Below are 19513 nucleotides of genomic sequence, written 5' to 3' on the forward strand. Positions count from 1 at the left end.
CGACTCACATTCTACTAGCTTGATGCTAACATAGAATATGAAATACCAAACATAGGCTTATAGGAATTAGCATTGATGCTATAAAAAATCTTTGTCTGTCTGTCTCTATCTATCGAGTTAGCTAGCTAGCTGGCTGATTATCTAGCTAGCTATTTTTTTTCAAAGGAGGGGGTACACGACAATAAGTATAACTTTAGTAGCTATTCGTCTGTGTAAGCTCTCAGTCGTAAAGGAGTGGTCCATCGTTGAAAAGGTTTCTTTAGCCGTCATCTGTTCGCTTCTTATCCAAGATACTTCGCTGACGAAGCATCGATTTAGTAGCTATTGTAGCATCAATGCTAATTTTGATAAGCCCGTTTTTAGAATTTCGTATTCTATGTTAGCATTAAGCTAACATAGTTATGATAGGAAAAAATGATGAGTATTTTTATGTATTTATTTTAATTACCCATGTGGTCTTTTGCGTTATACGTTAGCATTTAGCTTTGTTCTGATTTTGGCTGGCCCGCCTGGCTGTCTGTCCAGGTGGAGAGGCAGCTTTTGAACGAGGAGAAGCAGCGGCGCGAGGAAGCGGAACGCATGCGAGACGAGCTCGAGCGGCGTCTCGTTCGACTGCAAGACGAAGCGCGCATGGCCAACGAGGCCCTGGTGGGTTGCAAACAACCGTCTGGTCCTCGACTTCACCGAAGCAAAACCGACCGTATTTAGCCATCTCGTGGGGCGGCCATTTAGCGACGCGCTTTCGACTGCAAACGACACGACGGTTGCTTCAGGGCTTTGCTAACGGCCAATCAGGAGCAACCGTGATGTCATTTTGGCAGACATATTTTCATTGATATTCCACAACATGAATCAGAATCCCGTATTTCCGCTCCCTTCCCTCGGCAGTTGCGCTCGGAGCAGACGGCGGACCTCCTGGCCGAGAAGGCCCAGATCGCAGAGGAAGAAGCCAAGCTGCTGGCCCAGAAGGCGGCCGAGGCGGAGGCCGAGATGAAGCGCATCAAGGCCACGGCCATGCGGGGTCACGAGGAAAGGCGGCTCATGGAACACAAAATGCTGGAGGCCGACAGGATGGCCCTCAAGATGGCCGACCAGTCACAACGCAGGTGACGGCTGCCATTTTGCGTAGCATTGCTAATCCGCTCCAATGGCAATCCAATTTATAATAATAATACATTTCATTTATAAGCGCCTTCCAAAACTCTCAAGGTCACTTTACAGTCACAGGATCAGTTTTTCTGTGGGTGAGCAGCGGCAGCCACACGCCCCAGTTTTCACTCAACCCGGAAGTAACTCAAATAGATAGAAAGCTAGCTAGCTAGCCAATCGATACCTAACTAGATCGCCAGCCAGCTAGATAGTGAATATGTGACAGCTAGCTAGCCAGACAGATAGCCAGCTAGAGCTAATAGATAGCAAAGGATAATAATAATACTCATAATAATACATTTTATTTCTAAGCGCCTTTCAAAACTCTCAAGGACACTTTACAGTCACGGGATAAGAACATTGTTGACACAGTTTTCATCCTAGCTAGCGCTAAGGTAATCTCGGAACCAGCATCCAAGTTTGCAAATACCTTTTCGTTTGTTGCTAGCATGGAGTCAGTCGGTGACACGTTAGCTGGCCAAATAGTCCCTGTTGCTAGAAAAGCATTAGCCATTAGCCGCCAAATAGCGACATGTAATCATAATAATAATAATAATACATTTCATTTATAAGCGCCTTTCAAAACTCTCAAGGTCACTTTACAGTCACAGGATAAGTTGTTTCTCTCGGTGAGCAGCAGTAGCCACACGCGCCAGCGTTCACTCAGCCCGCAATAACTCAAATAGATAGAAAGCTAGCTAGCTAATAGATAACTAATAGATAGTAAGCTATAGCTAGATAGTTGAATAACTCAAACAGTTTTAAAAAAAAGTTAGCTAGCTAGCTAATAGATAACTAATGGATAGCTAGCTAGATAGATAGACAGCTAGATAGCCCTAACATGGACAAAAGGTATCTGCTGCCCACTCGTGGAAGGAAAAACATAGCCAGAGGTCTGACCAGCACTTTAATTCTGATTTCCCTTTTTGCTTTCATCGACCACGGCGCGTTAGTTATTTCAAATCGCCACCACCCGATTTTGCACGCACGCACACACCGCAGATGATATGCAGTCCGATACACTCAATCTAATTTTGAGTCGGCGAGTCACCCCATTGAAAAGAACAAAAGGCACATTCTTTATTCCGGTTTATCGCCTGGCTGGATTTTATTCCGCCGCTCGCTGCTGCGGGTCAGCGTGGCGGCTTTTAATTTACGCCGGCTAATCGTATGAATTGACGGCGTGACTCGCTCTCATCACATCATCCCGTGTTGCTTGGCGCGGCGCCGCCAGGCTTGAAATGACTTTTCATCTTTGGTTTTCGACACGCACGCCCGCACGCAGATTTTCATTACCATTGCATTCACGTCTTGGGGAATACCTGCTTTCCAGTGTTGACGACCACTTGAAATCCTATCAGGCGATCATTTTTAATAATATCATAATAATAATAATAATAATAATAATAATACATTTCATTTCTAAGCGCCTTTCAAAACTCTTCAGGTCACTTTACAGTCATGGGATAAGTTTTTCTGTGGGTGAGCAGCGGCAGCCACATGCGCCAGCGTTCACTCAACCCGGAATAACTCAGATAGAAAGTTAGCTAGCTAGCTAATAGATAACTAATAGATAGTAAGCTATAGCTAGATAGTTGAATAACTCACACAGTTAAAAAAAAAAGTTAGCTAGCTAGCTAATAGATAACTAATGGATAGCTAGCTAGATAGCTAATAGAGAACTTCTTCCCCCAAGCCATTAACTCTTTGAACTCTTTCAACAGTAGCCAAAATGGAACTGTATAGTGCCACTTAGCAGTTTTTTTGACGACGATACTAGTGCAGCGTGTTCTACCGGAAACAAATTCCTTGTGTGTTCTACATACTTGGCAATAAAGATGATTCTGATTCTGATAATTAGCTCGATAGTTGAATCACTGAAATAGAAAGTTAGCTAGCTAGCTAATAGGTAACTCATAGATAGATCGCTAGATAGCCATATAGCTAATAGATAGCTACCTAGATAGCCAGCTAACCAGCAATATAGCTAATAGATAACTAGCTAGGTAGCTAGCTAGATAAATAATAATAATAATAATAATAATAATACATTTCATTTCTAAGCGCCTTTCAAAACTCTTAATGTTACTTTACAGTCACGGGATAAGTTTTTCTGTGGGTGAGCAGCGGCAGCCACATGCGCCAGCGTTCACTCAACGCGGAAGTAACTCAAAGAGAACGTTAGCTAGCTAGCTAATAGATAACTAATAGATAAATAGATAGATAGCCATATAGCTAATAGATAGGTACCCAGATAGCCAGCGAACCAGCAAGATAGCTAATAGATAGCAAATAGATAACTAGCTATGTAGCTAGCTAGATGCATGGATGGATGGATTTGCCTTTATTAGTCTTGCAGTGGAGAAATTTACATTTCACAGCAGCAAAGTGATGAAAGAAATGAAAGTACATGAGCTGCTGGAAAGGCAGTCACTCTCGCGGCGCCGTCTTGAAGTCAAAAGAACAAAAAAACGACAACAAATAACGTGACAACACAAAGACAGCTGGATAGCTAGATAAATAACAAAGAAGTAAAGTGAGGAAATATATGCTAATGAGAGCGCTTAACATAGCCATAGCGAGCCTAGCCTGTTAGCGGCCAGCAAATATTAGCATTCGCTATGCTAACAGCTGCTAATAGTGTAATCATACAATTAATACGCTAATAGATAGGTAGCTAGCTAGGTAGCCAGCTAGATAGCTAGCAAATAGATAGCTAGCAAGGTAGCCAGCGAGATAGCAACATTATTAGCGTGCAATTATCTGTATTCAATCAAATGAACGTTTTAATCGGTCTCCTTTATTTGGCCTCTCACCGGGAACTAAAATGGAGCTCGAGTTGTTTCACGAGAATGGTCGCCGGATGTAAACGAGCACCTCCGGCGCAATCAAGTCATCTGAATTTATTTTTCTAAGATAAAAGGTTAAAATCTTTAACCCAGCGGTAACTTGACTTTTCTTGTGCGAGTTTGTTTCACTCAATAAACGTCTGAAAGCGTATCGACGATTTTAGCTCGACTGCTGCGTTTTTTTTTTTTTTTTTCTTCCCTCGCTTCATTCGAGTGGCGCCGTGTTCCGGAGGTCGATCGTAACCCTTTTGTTTTGTTTTGTTTTTGTTTATTTTTGGCAGGGCCAAGGAAGCAGATCAGCTAAAGCAGGACCTGCTGGAAGCCAGGCAGTCCGAGCAAAGGGCAAAGCACAAACTCCTGGAGATCACCAGCAGGGTGTACATGGTAATGCGCTTACGATGGAAAAACAAGCTAGGACGCTAACGTGAAATCCTCCAAAACTTTGTTCATGGTCAATACAACAAAATAGAAATCTTGAATTTGGTCACCGAATGAAATCGACTTGATTTAATACACGCCACAAAACGGCCCACAAGTGACTCGAACAGTTAGCGGCTAGCTAAAGATGCTAATGTGGCAGTTGATCAGTAGTTGGTCAGTTGTTGAGTGTCTAATTAAAATGGTCACACAACATTGTAGACCTTTGCTGGAGTTTCAGTTCGCACATCAAGTACACGCGTTTTATTCACAAGTAGCCTAGCCAGTCGAAGGCTAGCTACGAAAGCTAACGTAGCACTCCATGTTTTCGTAAATGCATCATGGTTTGAGATTTTACCAGTGTGGTTTTTATTTAGCATTGACTTTTGTTTGATCAATTTTAATTTGTTTTTAGTTTTGTTGAAATGCATACACATGGCGCGCACACATTGTAAGCAATTCCCTTGATTTCACCTGACCACCGCTGACTGGTTGGACTCGGGCCGTAAATACAACAATTCCAGTTTCAAAAACCTCAGACGTAGTTTCGGTTACTCTTTTTCTTTGTTTTTAAAAACCTTTTCTTTTCTATTTAATGTTTTTTTTAAATAACTAAACAAGCAAATGGATGGATAGATGGATCGATAAATAGCTAGCTACCTCGTTATTTATCCATTTCTAGCTAGCTGGATAGATAGATGTATAGAGGGATAGATGGGTATTTATCCATCTGTATATTTATTTATTTATGGATAGCTGGCTAGCTAGCTAGATAAATAGATATTTATCTATCTATGTATATTTTTTATGGCTCGCTGGCTAGCTAGATAGAGATAGATATTTATCCATCTATGTATATATCGAGTTGGCTCGCTGCTAGCTAGCTAGAAATAGCTAGATAGATAACAATTTATCCATCTATGTATGTATTTACAGATAACATCCAATTTACGACCGTTACGAGTTACGACCACCCGTACTTACGACCACCAGACCTTTTTTTTTTTTTTTTTTAAATCTTACAGCTGCCACCGCAACAGCCAGCAACGCGATAGAGAGACAGAGGTCCGTGCAGGAGGATTTACTAAGCTACAACACAAAGAACTGGTCCCCAAAAAGAGGACCAGGGGTATAATCAAAAATAAACAATACCAAAAACGACAAGTGGGGGTGGGGCAATGGGAAACCCGACAATGGAGAGAAGAAACTCGCACACGGTGGTGCAGAAACTGAACAATCCCAAAAGGATTACGGGATGTGACGACAATTTTCTCCAGCATGACAGCACAGCAATCGGGGGAGGGGTGTCCACCGACGCCGCGAGGCAAACGCTGCGCCGTCGCCTCTTTGAGACAGGTGATCTTTTCTGGCTTCTCCGTTAGCAGGGAGAGCCATTTTTGGACAGCTCGCATGCGTGGGAAGCGGTGCGTATTTGGCTCAACAGAAATGGTGTGCGACGACACAGTAATAACGATCGATAAAATAAAATGATTAAAATGACACTAAAAGTGATAAGATTTATAAATGAACTGTCAACATTTTGGTATATAATAGTATTCAATAGAAAACGTTGCTTAAAAACAACAGATTGACATCGTATACTATCCCATCATATAGGAGATGCCAGCGTGTCGTCATTTGTTATGATCACGTGATCCTCGCGTCAGGCATTTTTATTTCTTTTCAATTTACGACCGTTTTGACGGAATGGAACCCGGTCGTAAGTCAGATGTTACTTGTACAGTAAAGTCTCGTTATATCGATATCGGATATATCGATAGTCCTGGTTATATCGATACTATTTCTATGCACGTACAGAGAAAGTTACATGCAAACAGGGTCGGATATATCGATAGTCCCGGTTATATCGATATTTTTTCGGACTCCCTTGAATATCGATATAACGAGACTTTACTGTATTTATTTCTGGCTAGCAATCGAGCAATCAATCTATTTATCTAGCAATCAATCTATTTATCTAACAATCAATCTACCTGCCTACCTCGCTACTGAGCGAGAGAGAGAGACAGCGAGAGAGAGAGAGAGAGAGAGAGAGAGATGGATAAATGGATAGATGTCGCCGTCAAGTATTTGCCACTGCTGGTGGTCACCCCCCCCCAAGAAAAAAACTAAAAAAACAAACGCAAGCATTTAAATACGTGTGACAGGGCCCGAACACATGCACTATTGGCTCTCAAATTGGCTTCTCATGCTCTGCCAGGATGCGTTGACGTCGCCACTTTGCATTGACAAGCGCAGGATTTCCATTTAGATTGTCTATTAGGAGCAGACACGGCCTGTGCCGCCAGTACGTTTTAAATTTGCTTTCGTATCGGGATTTTGTTTTGGTGATCCGTCCTCCTCCTCCCGCGCCAGTACCCCGCACCGCCGATGGACTGCATGCCTCCCGAGCTAAGCTTCAGCAAGGAGAACGTGAGCTTTGACTTTAAAGACACGGACATGAAGCGACTCTCCATGGAGATCGAGAAAGAGAAGTGAGTCGCCAATAACCGCAACACCTTTTCAAATCTACCGACAAAATGGCCGTCGTGGCTGTCATATATCCTTGGAAGTAAAGTCAAACAAAACAAAGCGTCACACAGTTGTCATCCACTTTTTTTTACGCTAGGGTGGAGTACATGGAGAAGAGCAAGCACCTCCAGGAGCAGCTGAATGAGCTGAAGACGGAGATCGAGAGCCTGAAACTGAAAGAGCGGCAGAGCCCGCTGGATGTGGTCCATGACCACAACGCCGAGCAGGGAACTAGCAAGCACAGCAATTTCAAGAAGGTATCCTCACACTAACGCTAATGCTAATGTGATAACTTCAGAGTTTATCAACTGCTTGTGTGCCTTTGCGGCCGCTAATCGGATTACCCGAGGATTAATCCGATTACACCTGCCGGCGCCGTGTTTTGTGTTTTTTTTTTTATTCGTCATTCGACAACAAGGCGCACACGTGGCAGTGCGGTTGCGTGCCCTTTGGCTATTTGAACAAGCTCGCCCTGTAGCGCTTCGATCACTATCGAGGTTTTGCTGTCAAGAAAACTTCTCCCCTGATGCTCTAATCACACCCCGACAGCGGTTGTCGGACTAATGTAACGTAAACTGGTTCTAGCTGGCTGGTTAGCTATCTAGCTAGCTATATATTCTCTAGCTATCAAGCTACCTACCCAACTATCTATTTGCAACATGTTAGTATCTATTAGCTATAGATTAGTGATCTATCTATTTGCTATCTATTAGCTGTCTAGCTAGCTGGCTGCCTATCGAGCTATCTATCTATTAGCTAACGAGGAAAAAATTGGAAGATTCGCCTTTGTGTTCTTCCGTGATTCTAATTTGCAATGAAATAATACCATGAATGAAACAGTTGAATATCAGTGGAACTTTGGCAAGCCTCATGCTAACGTTAGCATCAATATACTTCTGAGAGACAGTAGAAAGCAAGTGTGCAAGCTAATGAGCAGTGTGCAGGCTAGCTAGCAGTAGCTTCGCCTCTGGACTCGGCAAGTTAACTTTCATTCGATTGTTTGGCTGGATTTTTTTACCAATCACAAGGAACAGAAAACTATTTTTATTAATGGTGAGTATTATCACAACGTTATTTTAAATGTGTGTGGCTCTCACTGAAAAACATGTCTAAATATTTTACTTTTATGGCCCTTTTAGTCAAAAAGGTTCCCGACCTCTGCCTAAGACTCTTCTTACATCAGGAAAAAAAAAAGAGTTAATTCCTAAATGATATGGGTCTGGAGTTATATGAGCTTGAAATGAGGGTGACTGTCCAAAATACAATGCATTCCATACATATTGGTTTATAGAGCTTTTTAACACTAGCTGAACCTTGAACAACGTGGTAACATGGAAAAACGGAAATACTGCCCCCTTGTGGAAAAAAAATGTCAGAGGCCATGGCCAGTGCTTATCAGCACCCAAGCATGAAAAAAAACCCTCAAACAAATTCTGGAATGGCGCTCTAAGTCATATTTTCAATTCCCAAATAAATTTGTGAATGAGTTAACGTCATGCGGAACCACTTGAACTGATGGCGACGTTCTGGTTTTCCTTCGCAGTTGACACTACAGAGCACCAAATCCCGAGTTGCCTTTTTTGAGGAACTCTAAAAGCAAGTCTCCTCCAGTTCTTTGTCGCCAACAGGGACTACCGAGACCACTACGGCGGCATCTTCAGGGGCCTCACGGACGCACAATGCTGATTTTCCTGTGCCTTTTTTTTGGGATTCATATTTTTCATATTTAGTAATGGCGTATATCTCTCACTAAACGCTGGCCGATGTCCACGTTTCGAAAAAGCCCCAAATCCGTTACAGAAGACATTTTGCTCGGAAGTAACTAGCTAACTGTCAGAGATGTTCAATCGGACACTGTGGACAGGCTCGAACCCAGAAAGATTGTCTTTTACTGCCGGCAGGAGACACAGCCATTCATGACAGACGCCTGAATTCTGCAACCCTCTGCCAAGCTATTTATTGAGAATATATGCAAATTAAAGTGAGACATTAGTAAAACATAGTTTTCTTGATTATAATACCACGCCCCTGGACGTTCTGAGCACCAGCAGCTGTAAGGAATAAAACATAGATAATTTAATTGGTTGTCTTTTCCATGAACTGATAAATTTGTAACCTGGCTAATGAGGTCTTCCTGTGAGGGAGTTTCAAGTCATCCTGTGACGAAGGAGTTTCCCAAGTCCTAAATTCTATCCAAGGCCAGATCTCCTAGATGAAGATGACAGTTTATCTGGGCTGTGTCTGTTTCACTCAGATTGCCTGTGGCCATCTGCGCCTTGACTGTGAGCCTATTGTTTGGTTGGCCAGCTAAGCATGGGACTTTTAAATATGATAACTTCTTATTCTCCACGTATCACTAACCATGTATCATGAGGGGGATCCTGGTCTTGTACAGTGTACTATTGGATTGGATTGGATATGCCTTTATTAGTCTCACAGTGGAGAAATTTACATTTCACAGCAGCAAAGTGATGAAAGGAATGAAAGTAGAAAAACGAAATACATGAGCTGCTGGAAAGGCAGCCACTCTCGCGGCGCCGTCTTGAAGTCAAAAGAACAAAAAAAAAAACTAAATAACAAATAATATGACAGCATAGAGACAATATGACAAAACAAAGACACAGAGAGACATTCATTCTTCAGGACTTGCTGTACCCTCTTTGTGATGACATGAAGCAGTTCTCGATGAAAGAGGAGAGGACTATGCGTCAATATGTGCTCGAATACCCCCTTCACCCAGATATGCGGAAGGTATATTTTTTCCCCCCTTTTCCAATAAAATCCCATGTCTCTACCGCGTTTGATTGATGTGTTTATTTTGCCGCGTTTGGGCTCCCTGGGACTGACGAGCCCTGTAGCCGCCAGACCCGCACAGGCGTCCCTGGGTGTCTGGGAGTTGGGGGTGTGTGGGTATGGGGGTACCGACAAAAGTGACACATTGCTGCAAGGTAAAAGCACGGATCGTCTCGGGATGGCATTTGACGTCACTGGAAATCTCACAGCAAGGTTCAAATGCCACGACTGGTGCATAGCCTGGAGGGGTTCAGGAACCAAAAGCGCTAGAAAATAAAGCAAACCGCCTCATTACGCTTGCTTGATTGCTTGCTTGCTTGGGTTGCGTGAGCCCCAATTTAATTAGGTGGATGTTTAGTTGGTCTGTTTTCTTTGCTGTTGGTGGGTCAGTTCGTTGGATTTGTTACTAGCTAGCGAGCTAGCAAACAGCCAGCTAGTCAAGACTATTCAGTGAGTTTACTTGCCGTTTTTGGGTTAATTACTTGGGCGCTTGGGTAGTAATTTGAACACAGTGATACCTCGCCTTACGAACATTAAATTCGCGAGAATATAATCTTGACATACAAACAGCGCCACGGTGGATGGCGGACTAGTTTTCCACACCCCGTTTGAGTGCAGATGTGGTTTGCTATCGAGTGGAGTACTTTTGCTATTATGGGACAGAAAAAGACCCCAAAACAGCCGTACTAGTCAAGCCGAAGAGGACACAAAAGAAAATGACGGTCGAGCAGAAGAAGGAGATCATCGAAAAACACAAACGAGGTGTGCGTTTGTGTGACTTAGCGTCCAACTACCGGTATGCTAAGTCGAGCATTGCTACGTGCGGCTAAGGGTGTTTCTGTGTTGTCTAAGCAACGGTCTCAGGCAATAGAAGAGGTTGAAAAACTTTTGTTGATTTGGATTAACGAAAAGCAGCTAGCAGGGGAAATTGCGAGTGAGGGTATTATTGCCAAGAAAGCACGGCACCTTCACTCAGGTAAATAAAACAAATTTATTATAAAGTACAGTTTATTTTTTTTAATTACAATACAATAGCGTGTTTATTATACATAAAATAAGATATATTTTGTGTCGTTTTAAGGCTTATTTAGTAGAAAATTATGCTTTATGAGAGACCTGGGAACGGATTATTTTCATTTTTAATTATTTCTTATGGGAAATAAATGTTTGGCAGAGCAACTTTATGCCGTACACACACTTTCTGGGAACCAATTAAGTTCGTAAGCTGAGGTATCACTGTATTTGTTTCTGTGAGTTAGTTATGCACTTCTTTCTTTCCTTCCTTCCTTCCTTCATTTGTTGCTTCTCTCACACTTTTGCAAATGTCGAGAAGCAGCGCAGCTCTCCCTTGGGAGTCTTTGCTGTGCTTGCTAGGCTCATTTTACTGTTTAGAATCCTTCCCTCTTCCCTTGTGGATTGCATACAACCCCCCCGCACCCCCACCCGCACCCCCCGAGGCCTGAATGGTGATGATTCCTGCCAGCTATGCGTTTTTTGATGGGGGAAATGCGTTTTTTTTTTTTGCGCAGTTTGCGAGCATGCAAATGAGTTTATTTTCAGACGCGCTGGGATTGGACTCGCTAACGTTCCCTGATGAACACCAACGCAGCTTCTCAACAGTCTCGGGACGGCCCACCCTTTTTGAGACGTACAGGGTTTCTTTGTCAATTCTTTTATGGTTTTTACCCGGGTAACCCCAAGGTGACGGATTTCTGTCGTTATTTATTTATTATTGTCTTTATCCATATTTGTGATTTCCAAGGTCGTCGGACATTATACACACCATGGAAATAATTTAGCCTCTAATCACCTGATTTCTTTCACGGAATGAATAATATGATCAATTGAGCTATCGATCCATCTGTCAAGCGGGTTAGTTTTATTGCTCCATTAGCTGGTTATGCGCTAGGGAGTTATTTGTTTAGTGACTTAATTAGCTTTGGTGTTTCCCAACACCGTTTGTTGTGTTTTATACACACATTCATTTTTAACGTGCAGTCGTATACGCACGCACACTTCGCTTTTACCGATTTCCAAATGCGACATTGTGACATGCGTCAACTCAGCAAAACCGTCAATCTCTTCTTGTTTTCCTTTTCGGCTTTTCCCTTCAGGGGTCGCCACAGCGAATCAGTGTTCTCCATATTCAGAGGTTTGATTTGCATGTTTGTTTTGGCAAAACCGTCAATCTGTTATAAAAAAAAGTCCCCCGTCTAATCCGCCATCTTAACTCATTGACTGCCATTTATAAATTTATTCTGAATTGATTTGATTTAATTTGAATCTTCATGTGTTGCCGCACCATTTGTGTTCAAATATCAGTTGCCTCAAAGGATATCACGATGCTAGCACGAAGCTAACTCATTCGCTACCATTCACTAATTAATTCGAGAATTGAAAATATGACGTTGAGCGCCATTCCCGAATTTATTCGGGTTTTGTTTTTTTCATGCTTGGGTGCCCATAAAGCGCTGGCCGTGGCATCTGGCAATGTGTTTTTTCCTTCCCACAAACGGGCAGCATTTCCCTTTTTTCCATGTTAGCATTTTGTTCCAGTTCCAGCTGTTGTTAAAACGCTATATAATCCAATATGTATGTGTTGCATTGCATTTTGGACAGCCACCCTCATTTCAAGCTCATATAACTCCGGACCCATATCATTTAGGAATTAGCTATCTATTAGCTATATCGCATTCTATTAGCTTGCTAGATAGCTAACTTTCTATCTTTTTGAGTTATTCCGGGTTGAGTGAACGCTGGCGCGTGTGGCTGCCGCTGCTCACCCACAGAAAAATGTATGTGACTGTAAAGTGACCTTGAGAGTTTTGAAAGGCGCTTATAAATGAAATGTATTATTATTATTATTGTGCATGTTCGTACTACTACAGTTATTGCGCATCTTATTCGGAAAAGCCCGAAATAGCGCAAGGGGGGGGGGGGGGGGGGGGGGCAGGTATTCGTTTTGAGTGAGCGTCAGTCACCGTTCATCCATCTTTACCCATGAAACCGACACCGCTTCTGGTGGTGGTCTACAACCTGCCACAATGCGGCATTTTCTTTCTTTTTATTTATTTATTCAACTTTTGGGGGGGTCGCGCAAATCATCGGAGACCCACTTAGGAGGAAAACATCTCACCTCCAGCCTACATGCTCAATTGATTCATTCTGAAGGCACAGGAGCGGGTCAATAAGCGTATACTTTAAATTAAATGTATTATTATTATTATTTTAATTTTAAAAGCGTATTTGTCCAGGAGAGATTTATAATTATTTTTTTTAAGTTAGAAAATACAATTACATTGGATTGCGTGTACCTTTATTCGCCTTGCAGTAGAGAAATTTACATTTCACAGCAGCAAAGTTATGAAAGGAAGAAGAAAGGAAAGAAAGAAGTAGAAAAACAAAATATAGGAGCTGCTGGAAAGGCAGCCACTGTCATGGCGCCAGTTACAGGCTGCTATTTACTCGCCAGACTACCAGGTAGCGCTGTAACCTATCACGCTTTCACTGCCAGACGAAATGTGTCCACTCCAGTGCCAGGGTTTTTGTCATTGTCACTTGAATTCCAGGACGTACAGAATATTGAGTTTTAGCACTACATAAATATTCAATGCAGCGTATGAAATCTTAGACTCTCTTCTTTAATCACAAAAGGAGTTATTTCCTAAATGATATGAGTATGGAGTTATCTGAGCATGAAATGATGGCGGCTGTCCCAAATACAATGCAATACATACATATTGGTTTATATAAAACGTAAATATGAGATTCAAAGTTATCTATTTGCTATGTAGCAAGCTATCTATTAGTTATCTATTATCTATCTAGCTATCTAGCTATTTGCTATCTATTAGCTATTTTGCTAGCTAGCTATCTAACTACCTATCTATTAACTCTCTAGCTGACTATCTATCTACAGTATTAGCTGTCTATTAGCTGCTAGCTAGCTTTCTATCTATATGAGTTATTTTGAGTGAACAATGTATAATAATAATAATAATAATATATTTCATTTATAAATGCCTTTCAAAACTCTCAAGGTCACTTTACAATCACAGGATAAGATTTTCTGTGGTCAGCAGTGGCAGCCACACGCGCCAGCGTTCACTCAACCCCCAAGCAACTGAAATAGATGGCAAGATAGCTAGCTAGCGAATAGATAGGTAATAGCTAGCGAATAGATAGCCAATAGCTAGCAAAATAGATAGCTATTAGCTAGTGAATAGATAGCAACGGTCTCAGGCAATAGAAGAGGTTGCATCAAAGTAGAAAATGTAACAGGAACAATCGTTTGGAATGTACTTTATGAAATATTTTCATACACCAGTGAGAATTATGATTAAAATATTGCTTCTACCCACACCTGAGGACAAAACATTGCAAATAAAGGACTGACGGGCAAAAAATCTCAATGAAAAAAAAAATGTACAAAACAATCGTCCATCTTCCCAGTATTTGGCCATGCCGTACTTCCAATTGTCAAACTTGATGTTGCTAACTAAAATTGGCTTTGTTCCTAATTCCATAGCCATTAGCTTCCGAGATCCCACCAATGGCCGCGAGATGCCAAAATGTCTGACTTCCTCCGTCGCCGTATCAACGCGACAGACTAGCAGCTGCTTATAATTGACGTAAATGTGTCTCTGAGTGTCAAGAATATCGCAAAAAGTCCCAAGTAGGCCAACGGGATTGACTTTGCTAACATCCGACATTATGTAAGAGCGGCGCACCGCTAACATCAGGATAACGCACGCGCACGCGCACACGTACGCATCGCTTCGGCAAAAATAAGCTCCAACCGCCGCCGCTTGTCAAACTATTTTTAGCCTAGCCAAGTGCCGTTACGATGTGTTATTTTTTTACATATTTTTTTGGGTAGTGGAGGCCGTACGGGGTGGGATTGTTCTTCCTCCGTGCATGACGTTTCCATTCTAACTTCCATGTATCAAAAACAACAAAGACTAAACACGGTAATGCGACTCATTCAGCCTTATTTTCCGGAGTATAAGGCGCAACTTCAATGAATGAAAAACGTTTTCCAAATACAGTGATACCTTGACTTACGAACTATATTCGTTCCCAGACATTGTGTGAGGCGAAAAGTGTGTATCCCAAAAATGAATTTCCCACAGGAAACCATTAAAATGAGAATAATACATTCCCAGGTCCCGATAAAACATGAGTGATTCAACAAAAAAATGGCCAAAGTTAACCTCTTATCTAATTTGAAAGCCTATCCATGCCCAAACCGCACTTCAAAAGCCATCTTGAAGCCTTACTTTGAAATGCTAAATTTGATTTTGAAATTCTAAATGGAAACCCTAACATTGACTTCACACGCCAGGTCTGTTTTTTGAATGCCCAACCCTGACTCGGAACACTTATTTTCAACTGCGACCTAAATATTAATATTACCAGGGGAGAACTATTAATCATAACAAGAATACATTCCATTTTAAGCGCCTTTCAAAGCTCTCAAGGACACTTTACAGTCACAGTCAAGCATAGGTACTAATTTACAACAGATTTTATTGGGAAAATCGGATCCTAATGTAAAAAAATATACAAAAATAGTAGCACACGCTTGTTTTTTTTGTCACTCTGCAGTCACAATGGGGGGGCTTCCGCCAAATGTTGCACTTGCAGGGGAAAGGCGATATGATGAAATCAAATGGGAAGTAGCAATCAGTGTGTGCACGTGTGTGCGCTCACACAGCAACTGTTGGAGGCGATGCGTGATGGTAATGACTTTTTTTTTCCTCCTTCGGCACAAAAAGAAAACATACACAAACACTCCCGACTGTGGTCAATTGTTCTTTTGTTCCTTTTCGCCGATGTTCAACGTTTGACTTCATCACAATTTATTGTCCTCTGATGGCAAAGCTGCATGGAAAACGAGAGGGGAAAAAAGTTATTATATTTTATGTATTTTTATATTTGAGAGTTTTGAAAAGGCGCTTATAAATGAAATGTATTATTATTATTATTATTACTATTATTATTACTACTATTTTTACCATTGTTATTACTATTGTTATTATTACTATTATTATTGCTACTATTATTATTACTATTGTTATTATTACTATTATTATTATAACTATTATTATTACTACTGTTATTATTACTATTATTATTACAATTATTATTATTAATATTAATATTATTACTATTATTATGACTATTTTATGACTATTATTATTACGACTATTATTATAACTACTATTATTATTACTACTATTATTATTACTACTGTTATTATTACTATTGTTATTATTATTATTACTATTATTATTATTATTATTATTACTACTATTATTATTGCTACTATTATTCTTATTACTATTATTCTTATTACTATTATTATCATTATTATGATTATTATCATCAATCTTAAGCACTTTCTGCCTGCTCGTGCGCCATCTTGGACAATTACCTTTATTTTATTTTTGGAGAAAACATTTATGTTTTTTTTAGGGGGGAGCAATCTAGTTATAAACTGGGACAAAACTGTGACTGCAATCTGAGCTTTCACTGGTATTTTGTCCGTTTACGGGCTAAGTCAGAAATTTCAGCACAGGTGCACGCACGCACAGGTGCACGCACAGACATTGTGCGAGCACATACACAGCCGCTGTTAAAAGTACACAACACAAAATGGCCCGTAAATCATCCACGGTTGCCGGAGGAAGAAAAAAATGGTTTGGTGCACCGTTAGCCGTGTTTCATTTTGACATGAGCTGCATTAGCGTCGCCATCAACGTCAGCCCAGATCAATATCAAGCAAGATCAATCAGGTTCAGCTTTTTTTTTTTTTTTTGCGAGTTGGAAGAGCATTTTGGTCCTAAAACCTTGGCAATCAAACGCAACAGCGTTCACGTTGAATTCCTTCATATCAATTACATTCGTTATGTATGAATTAAGTCCACATCTTTCTATTTTATTTATTTTGGGGAAATCCTTACAATTTTAAAACTCAATGATCTCATGTCTTTTAATTCCATATGTCCAATTTTTGAGTTAGTTGACTTACTAAGTACTCTTCAATGTATTGATTTTTATTTTATTTTTTACACATTTAATTTATCATGATTATTTATAATATTAATGTAAGTTATCTTTGTTTTCAGATAAAAATAATAGAGTGCCGAACAAAAAAAAAAAAAATAAAATAGATAAAGTAGATCGTCATCTGTACTTCTTTGAAGATGTCGGACGTTTCGCTTCATATACACACACACATTTTTTTACAATGTATTGATCTAAAGTTGTATCTTTATGAGAACATGTCTTTTCAATTATGCGAAATTGCAAATATTCAATTTTTATGACGGGAAAAACAAATGAATGCAATTTTCATTTTTATTGATTGTGCAACTTCTTAAAAAAACATGACGAGATATTTTCCATTTGCAATTGAGGGCAATTTTTTTTTAGCATCGACAAAGTTGGCTAACATTTCAAATGAATTGGCGTGGGCAGGCAAATCTACTTAGCTTTCTTTAAAATGTATATACAGCGATACCTTGCCTTATGACCTTAATTGGTTCCCAGAATGTGTCAGGCGAAAAGTGTGTATCCCAAAAATTAATTTCCCATAGGGACCATTAAAATGAGAATAATCCGTTCCCAGGTCCCCATAAAACATAATTTTCTACTTTCTAATTTTCTAAGCCTTAAAACTACACGAAATATACCTTGTTTTATGTATAATAAATATGCTACGGTATTATAATTAAAGAAATAAACTGTACTGTATTATAAAGTCATTTTATTTATGGAGTCGTTTTATTTGTGGAGCCTGATTGATGGGATATTTTAACCTTGCAGTCTATACTCTGCCTTAGAACTATCAAAGTTGAAACTAGTGCGAATTTCACTGTTTCCTCTCCATTTTATCACTCTCTCTCTGTCGTCTGCCCGTCTCTTTAAAATTTAAACCCCCCCCCCCTCACTGCTACATTCTTGACCAATCACGTGGCTTTAACCGAAGGCCGGGGGCGGGGAATATGGGACAAAAACAGTCGGCTGCCATTTTCTTGTTAGGTAAACGGGCTCGTTCGCCAACGACACATCACCGATTGTGGCGCGCCGTGTGTATCCCGAAAAATAGTTTGTATGCCAAGGTAACATTTTCATAAATGTAACATCCGTAAACCGAAAAGTTCCAAAGACAAGGGGTTCGTAAACCGAGGTATCACTGTATAAACGTCAGTTAAAATGTTTTATCATGGAGCATTCTGAATTTTGAATAATCTTCAGTCTTGACAAGATTTTACAAGCAAATAATGTATATGTAATGTAATGTAAAATAGGTTAGCATCGGCACGCAGATCAACGGGTCTATTTAGCGTAGTATTCGCTATTCCGAATGAAGTAGATCGGCGGCCTTCTTCATCAAAGTCAAAGGCGGGCGTGAAAATCCGCCTGACAGACGGCACCACTCGGCAGCGAACTGATAAGTGAGCCCGTGATTGATCTCGCCGAGCAGGCGACTCATCAATAATAGTCCGGCCTGGGCCGGCGCTGCCCAAATGAGCCGCTAGCTGTCAGTCAGGAAATGAGAATCGATTGCCAACGGAGCCTCGCCGTGATGTCGTTTGTCTCCACTTGGCAAGGGTGACGGACGACTTTCGTCTGAATTGAATAAAGAAATGGCGCCCACAACTGGCAGTGCGCCTTTTTTAAGACGCAACGCCGAATGCTGGTGAAAGTACACAATGTCGTAAAGCTAGCTAGCTTCTTTCACATTCCAGCGCCGTGATGCGAAATAAATACCAACAAGTGGCACATTTTGTCTACTGAGTGCGGTTTAAGTCATCACAAAATCTTAATTGCACTGAAATTAAAAAAATAAATAAATAAATTGGTGTACAACGTTAATTAGCATACAACGTTAGCTTACCACGTTAGCGCAATGAAACACGGCATTGACTTGGCATTCAGGGATGCTTCTGGGAAATTAACTCATTCACTAACATTCATTCGGGTTTTGTTTTTTTCATGCTTGGGTGCCGATAAAGCGCTGGCCATGGCTTTTGACAATGTTTTTTTCTTTTCCACAAGGGGGCAGAATTTCCCTTTTTCCCCCATGTTAGGGCTTTGTTCCAGCTTATTTCTTTATTTAATATATATATATATATATATATATATATATATATATATATATATATATATATATATATATATATATATATATATATATATATATTTAAAAAAATATAATATCTAAATATATACCTGTTTTCCAAATATGATTTATCAATATATAAAACATTTCCAAATATGATATATCAATAAATAAAACTTTTTTTAATATAATATAGAAATATATACAAGTTTTCAAAATATAATACAGTATATAAATATATAAAGGTTTTCCAAATGTAATATAAAAATATAACCATGTTTTCAAAATATAATATATAAAAGCCATAATATGTGAAGGCATGAAAAAAAAAATCAACCAAATTAACAGGCAAGAACGCATCCTAGTGTCACCGGATGCAATTCCTATTCTGCGCACCCTCAAAAATAGTGGCTATTACATAAATGTTCCATATCGCCTCCCCTGACTCATCTGTAAAAATGATTTCTCATTTTTGTTTATTTTTTATTTTTCTTGAAAATGGGGGTGCAGTTTACCGGGTGTATGGCCGTTAATTTGGGATGTTAGATTGATAATAATAAATACAGTAAAGTCTCGTTATATCGATATTCAAGGGAGTCCGAAAAAATATCGATATAACCGGGACTATCGATATATCCGATAT

General features: G+C 40.2%; 1 protein-coding gene across 1 annotated transcript in view; it reads left to right on the forward strand.

Moving 5' to 3' along the window:
• The window catches only part of nf2a (NF2, moesin-ezrin-radixin like (MERLIN) tumor suppressor a), a 20233-nt gene extending 10492 nt beyond the window's left edge, over positions 1 to 9741 (forward strand). The window contains exons 11-16 of the mRNA XM_088993470.1: positions 526 to 648; positions 889 to 1106; positions 4280 to 4382; positions 6792 to 6910; positions 7045 to 7204; positions 8491 to 9741. Coding sequence (XP_088849596.1) covers positions 526 to 648; positions 889 to 1106; positions 4280 to 4382; positions 6792 to 6910; positions 7045 to 7204; positions 8491 to 8541 — 774 coding nt within the window. The 3' untranslated portion in view covers positions 8542 to 9741. The remainder of the gene's footprint in view (positions 1 to 525; positions 649 to 888; positions 1107 to 4279; positions 4383 to 6791; positions 6911 to 7044; positions 7205 to 8490) is intronic.
• The last annotated feature ends 9772 nt before the right edge of the window (positions 9742 to 19513 follow it).

The sequence above is a fragment of the Hippocampus bargibanti genome, linkage group LG04 (assembly GCF_051943395.1).
Source record: "Hippocampus bargibanti isolate YZ-2025 linkage group LG04, ASM5194339v1, whole genome shotgun sequence".
Classification (NCBI taxonomy): Eukaryota; Metazoa; Chordata; class Actinopteri; order Syngnathiformes; family Syngnathidae; genus Hippocampus; species Hippocampus bargibanti.